The following is a 16,101-nucleotide window of genomic DNA, read 5'->3' as shown; positions in this document are numbered from 1 at the left end:
TTTTAACAAAGCTTATAACAAAATGTCAGGGAAAGAAATCGAGCACAACTACGTACTTAAGTTTTTAGAAAAAAGTTATAAACGTAACTTGTTAAAGAAGTATCAAATTAATTGATAAATTAATATATGTTAAAAAAGAAACAAAACAATTATTAAAAAGGTAAGGGAAATAGATGTTTAAAAAAAGAAAAATATGTTATTAAAAGTAAATATAATAAATAAACTATTATAATATATTAAATAATAAAAAAACTATATATTATTATAAAAATAAAATTACTATTCATCGTCTCTCGAAATCAATATATATATATATATATATATAATTCTTATTATTAATAATATTTAATCAAATCTAAAATCTAATCTAATACAAATTTTTATTATCAATAATATTTAATCAAATCTAATAAGAATTCATACGAATTCCAAAGTTGATATTAACTTTCAAATAATAAAAAAATCCGCCTAACATCACAAATGTTTCTGTTAAATTCGATTAATTAATTTGTTCAACAATCACTATTATCTTTATCATTCAGTACGGTTAACCGATTTATCATAATACAACCTCCCACTTATTCAATCATATGATTTTTCAATCTTATATTAACTAAATAAATAAAGATTAATATTCAATCTTATCCTACTTTAAATATAAAAAAATCCGTTAGTTCAGATTAATATTCAATCTTATCCTACTTTAAATATAAAAAAATCCGTTAGTTTTTTTAAATATATTTACACGGGGTTTTTTAAAAAAGATAACTTTTTTTATTATTTGGTAAACAATGCTACATTTATTCAACCCGTGTAATACAATGGTTTTAAAGATATAATTTTTTTATTATTTGATATATAATATTACATTTATTCAACCCGTACAATACATATGGTTCTCATAGATATAACTTATTTTATTATTTAATATATAAAATTACATTTCTTTAACCCATACAATAAAGAAGTCTTTTAAAAAGATAATGTTCTATTATTTGGTATATAAAATTCATTTATTCAACCCGTGTAATACACGAGTTATAAGCTAGTGATATTATAAGTTGAATAAATTCTCACGAGCAAGTATTTTGGTGTTTATAATGTTTCAATCCACCAATGAATGTTGGAAATTTCTTGGTTTGACATGACCAATTAAAGTAACCTAGGGGTATATTAATCAATTGCTTTAAGAGTGCGAGAAGAAGTTTAGTTACGAATCAAAGAAAACCCCAAAAAATCATGATTGCATATATGGTTTAGTATGATTGCATATATGGTTTAGTTGATATATTGAAAAAGTTACACTGTTGGTTTATGTGGTTTCTGTCAAATTTTAATGTCAAGTACTAATAGTTTTTTGTTGCAAAATTAGACATTAATGTTCTAATTTGTCATAATGTTAAGCACTAAGATCAGACCTTGTCACAATGTTGAGCACTAAGGCGAGACCTTGTTAACTTTTTTATTAAGTCTTACTAAAATGACTAAAATGAAGGGACGAATGCCCTTTAATAATTAAAGTTTTTAGTCATTTTGTAAAACTTAGAAACGAAGGGACTATATGTGTTAAATAACCAAACTTGTAAAATCAACCAAACAGAAAGCCCGCCTTTCAGGGGGTTTTCTCCGGCAAAGTCTCCAGATTTCCAGCCGTATCGGATCCGTAAAAATTGTCCGTTAACTCGTTTTTTTCGTTAATGTTTATATCCAGTGTAATCAAAACTAACAACTCGTTTGTGTCACATATAAACTGCAAATTATGCTTATCCACTAACCCGTTTAACTCCAAAATCCCATCATCCTCTCGATCCGTTATATCTTCAATTCGAGGATAAATATACGCCTCTTAACCCAATGCGACCTCATTCCCACACAATTTCACAGACAATTTCGTCTCTACAACTGGTCGGAGCCATGTCGACATACCAGACTCTAATGATGCAATTCTTGTACATAACATCGTAGGCTGGTACAAATATTACATGCTATTTGTTTGTTTTATCATACAGAACAGAACCCCCATATTTATTTCAACTTTCAAAACTGTTATATTCCTATATCAGAAATTTGTTTTAGTAATATTTATAAATCTTAACTTGGGTTATTATTTAGATTAAGTTAAATAGTTTATTTTACTAGCATATTATTATATATAAACTCAAATTTTATAAATAATAAACTTCAAATCCATTTAATTTTATAAAAAAATATAAATATAACAGAAAACATTACTTTAAATTATTAGTCAAATATAATTAATTAAAAAAATAGACTCTCTGGTTATTAAAGGGCATTTTAGTCATTTTAGCAAGACTTAACCAAAAAAGTTAACAAGGTTTGGCCTTAGTACTCAACATTGTGACAAATTAGAAAGTTAATACCTGATTTTGCAATAAAAAACTATTAGTACCCGACATTGAAATTTGACAGAAACCAAAATGACCAACGGTTTAATTTGTTGTACTAAATATATGATTTATGGTTAGAAACAATTTCAAAGCTTAATAGGTAACAAGTGCATGAGAGGTCTTTTTTTCATTATATTCTGTTATTATAACAAGTAAACAGTTAAAATAACGAATATAAATTGAAAATTTTCTTTATAATAAACATGTAAAAAAAATATATATACTTCATAAAAAGAAATAACCTATAGTTTATATCATAGTTTAAGTCTTTGAGGGGAAAGTGGTGCTTGCCAAAGTTACCTTGGAACCGGTAAATCTGATTGTGACACTTCACTCTCTTCATCCACTACTCTAAAACACCTTAGGGTATAAGGAGTGGTTAAACAGTTTAGAGTGGCAAAACATTGAACCGACCAATCAGAGCGTGCCATGTCAATTTGGCAAAAGTGTTTAAACTTTGCTGAAAAGTGTTGGCATTGGTTTAAACACTTGCTGAGTGGCAAACTTTAATTTTTTTTTTTTTTTATATTTATGATAAAATAGAAAAACATAAACTTTTTAAAAATAAAAATAAACCATTACATTTTAATTAAAAAAAAAGCATTACATCTTAAATAAAAATAAAACATTACATTTCTAATAAAATCTAACTTAAAAAAAAACTAAAAATCACAAGGCCATCCATATTTTTTTGCGATCTCCCGTTTTCTAGCGAGTGCGACTTCCAACATCGCCGGGTTAAGGTCGTCGGTAGGCCGATTATACCACTCGAAGTCCTTCTCGTACATTGATTGTCGCAACGCCTCTCGTTGCTCATCGGCCAAGGTCATATATTTTTCTTCTCGTGCACGTTTAATTTCCATTATCTCTTTTTTCATGGCCTTGTACTCTTCGAATTTGCTTGTTATATCTCTTGGATCTTCGTTTTTTGAAGACGGCCCTTTGTCCTTTTTCTCCTTTCTCGTTTGTCGTCTTGGTGGTGGTGGTGAAGGATCCTCGTTTATGTCGGGAATAGTGAAACCGCTTGAGATTTCGACATTCGGTGATCCTCGGGCATAATTTCCCGAATCCGAAGACTTTCTTTTTTGACCCGAACCGGAGGTTTCTTCATTCAACAAAGGTACCGGCGACCACTTTTCACTAGTTCTAACAACCTCCCAAGCCGCAACATGAGCGAAGTCAATATTTTCTTTGCTTTTGTAATCCTTTAACGCTTGTTTCATTACATATGCGTCGTCACTCCCGCTAGGACGTAAACGATCCTATAAACCGTATAAAAAAATAAAAACGTATAAAAAAATAAACCGTATAAAAAAATAAATCGTGTAAAAAAATAAACCGTATAAAAAAATAAATCGTATAAAAAAATTACCGCTTGATGATATAGACCGTTGAATGTGTTAATTTTTGTTTGCATCGTCACCCATTTTGATCGAACTTGGTGGTGGGTTCGATTACTTCCGCCGACCGTTTCGTTAAAGTGGTTTAGAACTTTCTTCCAAAAGCTATCCTTCTTTTGTTGATTGCCTTTTCTTTTATTCAAAGTGCAATGAACAAAAGCCTTTGCCAACGCCTCTTCTTGTCTAGGCGACCAATTTTCCCGTTTGGCCTTTGCTTTTTTTTCCGGTTCATCCGCAACATCTTCATCATCCGCAACATCTTCATCAATATCATGTAACTCATGTTCTTGTGTTTCCGGCACGAACTCCTCATCGGCATCATCTTCTTCGTCTTCGGTTGGTGTTTGTGACATTGGGTTTTGAAAAGCAAACGGGTCAAAAGCATTTTGCGCGTCTTGGGAGTAATCATAATAACCGGCTTGAGTCATCCTCGGACCGTATTGCATCCAATTTTGGGTGGGTTGGGTATCATAACCGAAAGGTTGATGCATGGGTTGGTTAAAATAAAATGGAGGTTGGGTGTGACTCGCAAACCCAAGTTGCGGATTAAACGGGACACTACTACCACCCGAACCACGTTTATCTTGAGGCTTCGACTTTGAACCGGATCCTACCATTTTCTTCTTGCCTTCACCCTTCTTTGAGCCTTCCATATTTTTCAAAGTGTAGAATAGATTGAGAGAGTGTAGAGAGAAAGATGTATTTTTTTAAGAGTGTATGAGTATTTGGAAAGTAAATGGTGTGTGATATGTATATAGAGTTTAATTTTTAAAAAAAAAAATTATTTTTTTTTATTTTAAACGGTCATATGACCGTTACAGTGGGCCCCCCCCTTTTCCCTTTCTTCTTCTCGCGTCGGCATAGGGTCACCGACTTGCTTGTTTTGCCGCATGCCATCTTGGTTGGCGGCGGTGTTTGCCGCGCGGCAAACTGCTTTACCGCCCCAACCTCTCGACCACTCCGTATCCCCTTATTTGGTGGCTTCTACCTTAAAACATTCTTTTTTATTACTTTTATTTAAACATAAATTAAGTTTTTAAACAAACAATTAAAATTTAAATTACAACATGAGTAAAAGTAAAATTACTACCTAAATAATCAATTAAACATTTAAACAAAAAATTAAATTGATACATGTCTAAAATTAAAATTGACACATAAATAATTAAACATTTAAGCACAGAAAAACCAAATAGGGAATCGGGCGACAAGCAGTCACGATCACTGTCACGCCCGTCCAACCTCTCATATCAATAACCAGAGCTTTCGGATGATGGATAAACCATTTCTTTATCCGGCCTTGGTACGTATTCCGCCCCGACGTCAGTTTCATACCCTTCGAGAGGTACTGGATGATGATGCCCTCCCCAATTCTTGTTCTAGTTAAGTGTATGATGAAACAATGGTTAACCGGGCAGGGTTAACTCACTGGTCTCGTCAAGAAGGGTTAATCCCTTCCTCTCGAGGATCGCTAGCTGGATCACCGGTGGGTTGATCTCCTGCACAAGGAAACAAACCGTGACTCGTAACAAGGAGGATGTGGGTGGGGGGTGCTCCTTGTTACCACTCTCCGGCGTGAGAATCAGTAGTTTGCTTGGGAAGCAAAGTAAGATAGTAGTGGTAGTGAGAGAGTTGTGAAGAGATACCTCAAACCTGGTTTGGGGTTGGTATTTATAGCCGAGGAGTGAAGGAGGCGGTGGATGGATGGACTGACGGCATGCTGCACCTTTGCAGGTGTGTCAGACATGTCGGCCGGGGAGACGACGCCACGTCAGTCTGTCGCTTACGTAGACCTGACAGGTGACTGCCATTGGTTCCACTTGCACTGTGGTGTCAGTCCCACTTGTTGAGCGTATAGGATGCGGTGCTAGCCGCATCGCTGCCTGCGGTAACATCTGATGTTATCGCATCTCTTGCTTGTGATCAAGAAATACGCGAGATGCGGTGCTGGCCGCATCGTCGCCTGTGGTGACTGTTGCTGTTATCCAGCTTCCTTGTATTGATAGAAGTGTTCACTGGACGCGGTGCGAGGCCGCATCGCTGTGAATACTTCCGTTTTCATACATCAGATGTGATGCTATGTCGCATCACTCTACCGCTCTCATGTTCCATGTAAGTCCTCCTTCATCACTAGATAGATTGGATTCAACCCTTGTGTCGACGCGTTCTCGCATGGGCACAAGTAGGTTGTTAGCTGGTGGGGGTTTTGATAAGGGTAATGGTCACTCGCGGTCGATGCTAACGCGAGATCTGGGACCATACCCCTTCAAGTCCCCCCAGTCTAGTGTTGCTGCCACATACAAGTTGTATGTGGGAGGAGTACTGGACTATGGTGTTTAGAAGGTAGTTTGGAGTCTGGAGAAGATCCTAGACCATGTGGATGGTCTTTTCTGTTTGTAAATCACGCTGGAGGTCTGGAAGGGTCATTTGACGCCTCTTCCGTACCGGTGAAAATGTTTCGTCTGATGCGAAATTCTCAGCCTTTGGCCGGTTGCCACCTGTTGGTGTGCCGAACCAACTGTAGGAATTAGTTGGAGGAAGTGTACAAACTTCGAACCAATCTTTGAGATGGTGGTTGAAGGTGTGCACAAACTTCGAACCAACCTTTGAAGTGGTGAATGAAGCAGAGAGCATGCTGTTCCCATGATTGGATATCTAATGATGATTCCTTTCGTGGGGTGTTAATGTTCTTCCCATTAGCTCTCAAGTAACCGCACGTCCTTTGCGGTTACCTCGTTGCTTGACATTGTTGGCCACGGTTGTGGGAACAACGTTGGGCACTTGCGTCATTGTTGGCCATGTTTGGTCGAACAATGTGATTCTGGATAACGGTCAAATAAACATGATCATAGGCATGGTAATGCCTATCATTGTTTATTCTATCCAACATACAAGTAGGGTAACAAAGTCATAAGCAGACTTGTTACCGCTTGTTCGATCGCTTGTTGTTCGACAAGGGCTCGTATGATCATTGGGGATCTTGTCCGCATCTCTTCCTTAGGCACCTTCCTTCACGCTCCAATACCGAGGAGTTTTTCCTTGAAGTAGTTTCGTTCCTCGATGTGGAGTTAGTTGTGGCTCTTCCGTAACAACCATTTGCGGAAGCTATGGTTATGTCCGCAGCGACTCATGAGTGTCTGCGGTTTTGCATTCCCATATGCGCTCGAAACGGGTGTGTTGTTCGGATGTGGCTTTTGAAGGTTCAGGAGTCAGGGTTGCTGATGTGCGCGCGCGTACATTCCCTTCCTTCTTCTTGTTAAAGAAGGGGTTCATGCACCCTCTGTGGTTGTGAACCGGACAGGAGGGATTTGAAGCTTGAAGAGAATGAAGGCAATGCGGTTCACCTGTATCTGAGATGCGGTTCAGTCCAAAGAACAACGCTGGTTCTGAGTATCTGACACACCTGAACGGGCTCGTGTGTGTCATTTCCGCATATTCCACGTGTGCTCGTGGGTAGTGCGGTCAGGTATTATACCCCCTTATAGTGTGGAGATATATATTTTTGCCTATTTTTAGGGGTATGTAAAAAAACGACATGCGGTATGGGTTATGGTGTGGTATACCAGAGAAACCGCATGCCGCTTGTAATTGGATAAGGTAGTCGCTTTTTGTTGCATACGTGGCTGATCTCATGTGTGAGTTGGTGGAAGTTGGTGAGATCTTTCTGGCATGTGCTGAAATGAAAGGACGTTTGCACTGTCCTAGGCATTAAATGCACTGTAGCAAGGAGTGTAAACGTCTCTTATGTCAGGCGCGTGGGCGGCCACGCGTGCGTGATAACCGTCAGCGAAAACGACGCTTGACACGTGGTGTCGCGCAATTCGTTCTTTTTGAACGTGATGATTCGTTTTCTCCCTCCGCATTAATTGCGATGGGTATATAAGGGGAAACCGTTCGTGGTTTCCCCTCACTTGTTTGAAATTTCAAAAATTTGCCGGTGAGAGAACATTTCTTTGTCTTCTCCGACGATACTTCTTGAACTTCCGGTGAGGTTGAGTTTAGTGTTTCTACTCACGTTCTTTCGTTTCTTCGACATTTCTGATGGCTGAACCATCAAGTCCACATAATGTGGAAGGTGACAACCCGGAGCCTTCATCGCCGGTGGTGGCGGAGGAAGAAGAGGGGGGAGCCGCCGGTGGTGGTTTACCGGTGTTAAAGTGGACCAAGAAGTCCTTTGATCGTCTGATTCTTGATGTCCAAATGCCCCCTAAATATGGGGCCGTTTACCCATCGGAAGGTGACACCGGTGCCGATGCTCCGGCCGGTTATGTGACCATGTGGGCAGACTTTTTTGGTGACTGTAATCTCCGGTTACCTTTGACTGTTTTTGTTGTTGAGGTTTTGGAGTGGTACAAGGTCCACATTTCTCAACTGAGTCCGTTTGGTATGATCCGGATTCGAAATTTTGAATCAACCTTTCGTGCTCTTAGCATAGAGCCTACTGTTGGAGATTTCCGACAGTTTTATCAAATGACGGTGTCCTTTGGGTTCTTTTCTTTCCGTCAACGAGATGGTAGTCCCAAACTGATGACTCCTCCCAAGGGGATGACGAAGTGGAAAATGAAGTTCTTTTACATCAAGGCTGCTGCGATTGTTGCAAATATGACGTTTCGGAATGTGACCGAGACGATCATATCAGAGACCATTGCAGTCCCTAGCATGAAGTCGGTGGAGTGGTTTCCGCAGTTGCAGACCATTGAGTCGGTGAAGCTGATCAACACACAGTTGTGGGTGTTGCGCATGATGCTGACAAGGAGGAACAAGAAGTCAAAGCCCGTGGTGCGGGAGAAAAGTGGTGGTACGTACTTTTCATTTGTTTAACTTTCTTATCCCTGTATGCGTTACTGACTTGTGCGTTTGCTATCAGAGGATGCTCCCTTATGGAGGATGTTTGCCCCGGATTTCCAGGGTCAGGTTGAAACAGTTGTTTGTGCGGATGGCGAGGAGGAGTTTAATGTTGTCATTCGAGATAACTTCCGGGTGCCTACTGAGGCCGCATTGGCAGTTGAGTTGCCGCGGGGCAAAGGTATATTTAGGAATCCTTTTTTCTTGTGATAACAATAATGGTTGCACTCAGTGGCGGACCCAGGATTTTTTTCCAATGGGGTCCAGTTTTTTCGATACTTGGATTTTTTACGCCCAAACAATAGAATTTTCAGGTCGGTCGTCGTTTGGGTCGGGTCGGGGTGATTTATTGAGCTTGGAACCTTTAAAAAAAGATAAATAAATAACAAAACAACACATGTCTAAGCACAAAGGCATAAATTGAGTAAATTTTCATTCATTTTAACATTTTAAAAGTGTATTTTAACAAAAAATCGGCTGGTATTAGACTTGAACCCATGACCTCTTTGTTAGCAAACAAGGGATTAACCACCACAACAACTTTGCTTTTGATACTATGGGGTCCAACTAAATATTTTTATGGGGTCCTTACAAAAATTAATATACCGAATCTACTAATTTTTTAAAAAAGATTGAGGTCCGTGGACCCCGACCGACTCAACGTGGGTCCGCCCCTGGTTGCACTGACTCACCTCTTGGATGGTTTTCATGCAGGTGATCTTGGGGCCTTAGGGGACCCTGACGCGAAGGGTGTGCCTAAGAGGAAAACGGTGAAAGGCGTGCGCTTTCGCCAGAAGAAAATACCGGAGGTCACTGTTGTGCCTCATCTGGTGCCGCAGGCGGCATGTATCTCTCACTCTTCTTTCCGTAGATACTTGGATTATGTGATAGTATCTGATACCCTTGAGGGTTCGCAGTCTGGTGTTGGGAAGAGGCAAGTAGAAGAGATGGCCGCTGGTGCCGGCGGGCCGAAACGTCGGAGGTTGCAGTCTAAGAGGACTGGTCCGACACCAAAGAAACCTGCGGGTACTGTTGGTAAGTGTTGTATAGCCTGTCTCAAGTGTTATGTACAACTTGTGTTTTGATAGCTATTTGACTTTGTTTTGCAGAGCTTCAAGATAAAGATTTTTCTATCTTTGATGCTCCGGCGTCACCCCCGCATGCCACGGGTGCGGGTGTAACTGAGGAACCTTCGACACCTCCTGTCGAGGTGGTGCCTGAGTCAACCGTGCGAACGGAGGGTACCACGGAGAAGGTTGCGACCCAGATTTTCGATACCGTTGATTCCTCCAACAATCTAATCTTTCCCAATGAAGGTGATAACTTGGATCTACGGTTTTCAGATTCTGTGAGACAAAAGTCTGATGTGGAGGCGCAGAAGACTGATGATGAGCCGCAGAAGTCTTCTGCTGGTGTGAAGGTTACCGGTTCGGGTACCGGTGGTGCGGGTTATGATGGGCCTCCAATTCAGCCTAGGGAGTCTGAATTGGAGTATTATTACCGCACGTATACCCAGGGTCGAAGTACTGTGTATCACCGACCCCCTGGACTGTTATGCAGGGGGATGATATTTCCAATGACCCTTCTGCGTGTATGGAGATTCTGGGTGGTCTGGGCACCCCCTTTGAAGTTGAACGTGCCCGTGCCGCCCCCCGTGAGCTGCGCATCAATCAACTTTCCACCATGCTAGTAGGAAGTTCCATAGTGGCTAACGCCATTTTGGAAGACTACAAGGTGTTAGGCCGCAGAGAGAAGGAAGCTGCTCGCATGCGGGCCGAAGCGGAAGAGTTGGTCAAGGCTGCTCGTGCGGGTGCGGAGCAGCTTGAGAAGGATAGAGCTGCGTTTGAGAAGCAGAAACAGACCTCGGAGTGGGCTGCCACTGCTCAGCTGAAATAGGTTCGTACTCTTGCCAAACTCCTTTCTGATGAACGCAAGAGTTGGAACGAAAAGTTGTCCAATGAGCGCAAGAAGTGGGAATGAATCTTGAGCTTAGCAGAATGACAATCTGTTTCGTGCTCGGCAGGAGTTGACGAACGCCAAGGCAGCGAACGTTGCCTTGGGCAAAGAGAAAGCTGCAGCTGAGTCGATTGCGGTTAAAGCGCAGCAGGCGGAGGCCGGGGCCATAAAGGCGTTTGAAAAGGCCAAGGAAGCCGGGGCGCGTGCTGCGAAGGCCTTGGAGGAGGCCGAAGAGAGGGAGAGCCGTTCTTCCAAGGCTCTTGAAGAGGCGAATGCTGAGCGCATTCGTTTGGATAAAGTTGTTGCCAGCCTTCAGGTATGACTTGTTACCTTTGTTTTATATTTCCCTGCTTTTTGAGAATATTTACTGAGTAAACTGTTTTCTGCTCTTTGACAGGCTGAGGTTCAGACCCGGGAGGTCGCGGTCACTGACCTCACAGCCCGTTTGACTGCAGCAGAAGAGCGGGCCAATGTTGCCGGTGAGGCCAGAGATGCTCTGACCTCTTCGTTTAACCAACTGGAGGCTGACCGTGAGTGGATGCGGAGTCACGGTATCGCGCGTGTAAGTATCCCTTGCCTTTATATTTGCTTGGATTAGTATCCGAGACTTATCATCCTTTTACTGCAGATTGTTCAGGCTATCATGGATGCACCTGAGACCGCAGCTGGTTTAGACTTGGTCAAGGAACGTGCCCGCGATGCCGGTTTTAAAGCTGGTTACAGCCGCTGTGTCAGTCATATGAACGTCATGTCTGAAGGCGGTTTTACTGCAGAGCGATCTGGGTTCCGTGACGTGGACACCGAAGGTCGCCTGAACGCGGCTATAGCCTCATTTTATGATACGTCCCTCGCTTGTGTGGAGGAGTTGGACGACTGTTTAGAGGCTGCGGATTATGTAGATTGGCTGCGGATGCTCTATGCCGATCGGAAGAGGAAGATCCCGCTGGTGGTGCTGGAACCAGTGGTACAAAATAGGGTTTAGGTTGGCTAGTGTGCCCCCTTTTTGTCTTCCTCTTGTATATGATAGGAACTTTATGTAAATCCATTAAGCATCGCGTGGGTGCTTGAATTTTTTGAATATAAAGTTTTTTGTTCAATTTGTACAAGTGTTTTTAATTCTTCCATGTTTGAACGTATGTATGCAAATCTCTACCCATTGTGAGTGGGGTCGAGTGTACTCCATACTGTTGTGGTATGAGTACGCGTCAATTCCGTTATTTACCCCGTTAGGGTTTTAGAATTGTGTAAGCTTTGTAAAAACTTATATATCCGGAACTCTACCCATTTGTGAATCGGGTCAAGTATACTCCATACCTTTGTCGTATGAGTACGCGTCAATTCCATTGTTTGCCTTTTTGGGCTCAGGAATTGTGTTAGTGTTAACAAAAACTTGTTTATCCGGCCGGATAAATATGCAAGTCTTTTTGCCTTTTGCTGGCCTATTACAATATTTGTGTGTGGTTACCACTTTGTATGGGTATCGCGAATGAAGATTTTGCCAATCTGTTTTTAGGATACCGCAAAGTGGAACACGCATTTGTAATAGTAGTAACAAACAATAATGTATAAAATTGCTTATTTATTTATTTGCGAATGGCTTGCGGCCCGATATGTTACATAGAAAATGTAGGAACATGGCTTACATATAACAGCGTCGAAGCTGTTGTGCGTTCCATGTTCGTGCGATAGGTTCGCCTTCTAACGTTTGTAATTTGTATGCGCCTTTCCCTAAGACCTCTTTGATGAGGTAGGGTCCTTCCCACTTGGGGGCAAGTTTGCCTGGGCGCTCAGCATTAGATGCTTCGTTGTCGCGTAGGACGTAGTCTCCTGGATTGAAAGTACAAACGCGGACGCGCGTGTTGTAGTACTTTTCAAGTTTGGATTTATATTTGGCCTCGTTGATGGCAGCGTTTTCGCGCCTTTCTTCCAAGAGGTCCAAATCGATCCTGCGTTCCGTGATGTTGTCTAGTTTTTCAATAGCCAACATTCTAGGAGAAGGGAGACCTACTTCCGCGGGGATCACTGCTTCTGAACCGTAGACTAGGCTGAAGGGTGTTTCCCCATTGCTTGTTTTTGGGCTTGTACGGTGAGCCCATAAGATACTTGGGAGTTCATCGACCCAGCCATGCCTGGCCGTTCCCAACCGTGCCTTGATGCCTTCGACTATACTTTTATTGATACTCTCGACTTGGCCATTCCCTTGCGGGTGTGCTACTGATGAGAATATGTGCTCAATATGTAGTTCTTCTAGCCATTTTTGGAATTCGTCGGCAGCGAAGTTGGTGCCGTTATCGGTGACAATGCACATTGGTAAACCGAAACGGCAGATAATGTGTTCCCAAATGATTTTTCTTGTTATCATAGCAGTGGTTGAGGCGAGCGGTTTTGCTTCTACCCATTTTGTGAAGTAATCAACCGCTACTATGATAAATTTGACCGCACCCGGAGCGTCAGGGAAAGGTCCCACAACGTCAATTGCCCATTTCTGAAAGGGCCATGCGGTTGTGACGGGGACTAAGTTGTTCTTTAGCCGCAAAGTTTTTGGAGCATGACGTTGACAGTCGATGCATTTGCGCAACTCTTTGACGGCGTCCAGGTGCATGCCGGGCCAGTAATACCCGGCGTTCATGATTTTGGCCACTACCATGCGTGGTCCAGCATGTATGCCACATATGCCCTCGTGTATCTCTCGGATGAGGTATGTGGCATCCTGGGGGTTGACGCATTGTAGGAGTGGCCCGAGGTATGATTTTCGGTATAAGATTCTGTCTCCCATTTGATAGTGGCACGCTTTGTGTTGTAACTTGCGTGCCTCTGATTTGCTTTCGAGAGTCACACCTGATTGCAGATATGCGATAATAGGTGTCATCCATGATGTTGTACCGTATTGAATGACGTTGACTTGGCGCAGGGGTACCGAAGGATTTTGCAGGATTTCGATGCGTATCTCCTTTGCCAAGTGCTGGAAGCTGGTGGATGCGAGTTTTGATAGTGCATCCGCGGACTTGTTTTCACTTCGATTATTATGTCGGATATTGAACGAAGCGAATTTGGATGTTAGTTGCAGGGCTTGCTCGAGGTAGAGGATCATGATGTCCCCTTTTGCGGCATAGTCGCCGCGTATTTGTCCTGCAACCAACAAAGAGTCGACGTGTGCTTCCAGGTGTTGCACGCCGAGTTTGACTGCTAAACGTAGTCCCGCTAACAGGGCCTCATATTCTGCCTCGTTGTTTGTGCTTTTGAAATCGAGGCGGATTGCATATGTAAGCTCTTGGCCGTCAGGGCTGACGAGTCGCAGACCTGCGCCCGCGCCTTCCTCATTGGAGGCACCGTCGGTAAATAGTGCCCATGTTTCTGAGGAAGATGGTGGTGGTGCAGGATTTTGTGCTTCTTCGCATTCTTGGATGCGATTCACCGGTATTTCGGCGGCGAAATCAGCTAAGACTTGGCCTTTAATCGCGGGGCGCGGTTTGTAGTGTAACGTATGTGCGCCCAGCTCGATTGCCCATTTTGCTAATCTCCCAGAGATGTCAGGTTTCGATAGGATCGGGACGATCCTGTAATTGGTTAGCACTGTGATGACGTGATTTGCGAAGTAGCATCGCAACCGTCTTGAAGCGTGTACCAATGCTAGTACCAACTTCTCCATTATTGAGTACCTCGTCTCTGGGTCGTTGAGCATCTTGCTGATGTAATAGATGGGTGTTTGAACCCCCTCCCGTTCCACTATCAATCCCGCCCCCACCGCGTTGTCCGCGGCGGATAGGTATAATATGAGTGGCTCATTCTTGCGTGGTGCGGTTAACGTTGGGAGTTGTATCAAACACTCCTTCATTTCCCGGAAAGCGTTTTCAGCCTCTGCGGTCCACTGGAATTATTCTTTCTTTAAATAGTTCCCCAGGGTTTTGATGAACGGATAAGACTTAGCTGCATGGTTGGCTAAGAATCTGTTGAGTGCCGCTAGCCTGCCGGCTAGTCGTTGCATATCTTTCATCGATGAAGGCGATGGCATGCGCTCGATCGCCTGGACTTTCTCCGGGTTTACCTTGAATCCATCTTTAGTCACGATGAACCCAAGGAATTTGCCTTCTTCCATTCCAAACGAGCATTTCCCTGGATTGAGCTTTATGTTAACGCTTCGCAGAGTCTGGAATGTTCTTTCAATGTCTGTGAGCATGGTATCTTCCTCCATGCTCATGATGACTAGGTCGTCCATGTAGATTTCGACACTTTTGCTTATTTGGCCGCGGAAAGTGTCGTTCATCAGCTTTTGATAAGTTGCGCCCGCGTTGCGCAACCCAAACGACATTTTTGTATAACAGTAATTACCGGTGGGAGTGCGGAATGCCGTTTTGTCTTTATCCTTGACTGCCATTTGTACCTGATGGTACCCTTTGTAGCAATCGAGGAAACACTTCCATCTGAATGGTGCGAGATTATCGACTTTTTCGTCGATTTCTGGAAGCGCGTAACAATCCTTGGGGCAGGCTTTGTTAAGGTCCTTGTAATCGACGCACATGCGCCAGCCCCCGGACGGTTTTTCTACCATGACTGGGTTGGATAACCAAGTCTGGTATTTAACTTCCCGCAGGATCCCTGCGGAGAGTAGTTCTTCGACCTGCTCTTGCATCGCCTGGTTTTTAGGGGATCCAAGGTGGCGTTGGCCTTGGATCACCGGCTTGATACCTGTTAAGGTATTCAAGTGATGTTGCGCAATATCACGCGGGACTCCTGTCATGTCTGCGGGTGTCCATGCGAAAATGTCTTGGTTCCCGAAGAGAAGCTGCTTCAGGTGCGCTTTTGTGGTCGGGGACAAGGCGTGATCCAATGTAACCTTTTGTTCTGGGTATCTCGCGTTGAGAACCCATTTCTCTGGTTGGTTGTTGGGGGTAGGCCTTGCGACCTTGGTCGGACGTACTTCGTCCGTCATCATGACGTCCCTGCGGGCATAGATTATCGCGACCCACGATTCGGTTGGGAAACCGACAGCAGAGTGGGGGACGGATGTAATCATATTGAAATCTCCTTGGGATTCTCTCCCAAGGAGTACGTCATATCTGGAGGTGTGAGGTAAAACCATGAAGTTTATCTCTTCTGTTCTTGTGTGCCTTCCGCTGGTAAGGCGCACAGGAAAAGTGATCTGGCCTAGGGGAAAGACGGTTTCCCCTGCGAACCCGGCCAATGGATAATCTACTGCTTGCAACCGATCTTTGTCCTCCTGGTCGAACTGGTTGAAACATTGTTCGTAGATTATATCAGAAGTACTGCCCGGGTCGATGAATAGACGCTCGGTGCAGTAGTGTGCCAGTTGGCATGAAATAACGACGGCGCGCCTATCGCGCGGTCCGCCTCGGACTTTTGGGAAGACGACTTGCTCGTCTTTCCAGTCATTGTCCGGCCTTCTCGCCGCTTTTCGCGGCCTACCTTTGCCTCCGTTGATCATGTGGGTGGAAGCCACGTACATGGTTCTCTTCCCGGAGGAGGTACCTTCG

At 43.1% G+C, this 16,101-nt stretch overlaps 1 protein-coding gene across 1 annotated transcript; it reads right to left on the bottom strand.

The window, feature by feature from the left end:
* Positions 1 to 3,070: 3,070 nt before the first annotated feature.
* LOC110901125 lies at positions 3,071 to 4,461 on the bottom strand. Its single transcript, XM_022147974.2, has 2 exons — positions 3,781 to 4,461; positions 3,071 to 3,670 (listed from the first exon to the last, which is right to left on the bottom strand). The coding sequence occupies exons 1-2, from the start codon at positions 4,459 to 4,461 to the stop codon at positions 3,071 to 3,073; spliced, it is 1,281 nt and encodes a 426-aa protein (XP_022003666.1).
* Positions 4,462 to 16,101: the final 11,640 nt, after the last annotated feature.

Source organism: Helianthus annuus, chromosome 13, assembly GCF_002127325.2.
Source record: "Helianthus annuus cultivar XRQ/B chromosome 13, HanXRQr2.0-SUNRISE, whole genome shotgun sequence".
Classification (NCBI taxonomy): domain Eukaryota; kingdom Viridiplantae; phylum Streptophyta; class Magnoliopsida; order Asterales; family Asteraceae; genus Helianthus; species Helianthus annuus.
This window is presented reverse-complemented; position numbering and strand designations above follow the sequence as displayed.

Bases quoted from the DNA above. Each gene is read 5' to 3' on its own strand.
- LOC110901125 (XM_022147974.2), bottom strand. From the start codon at position 4,461: ATGGAAGGCTCAAAGAAGGGTGAAGGCAAGAAGAAAATGGTAGGATCC. The intron at 3,671-3,780 runs GTAATTTTTTTA...TACGGTTTATAG, and splicing joins ACGGTCTATATCATCAAGCG to GATCGTTTACGTCCTAGCGG.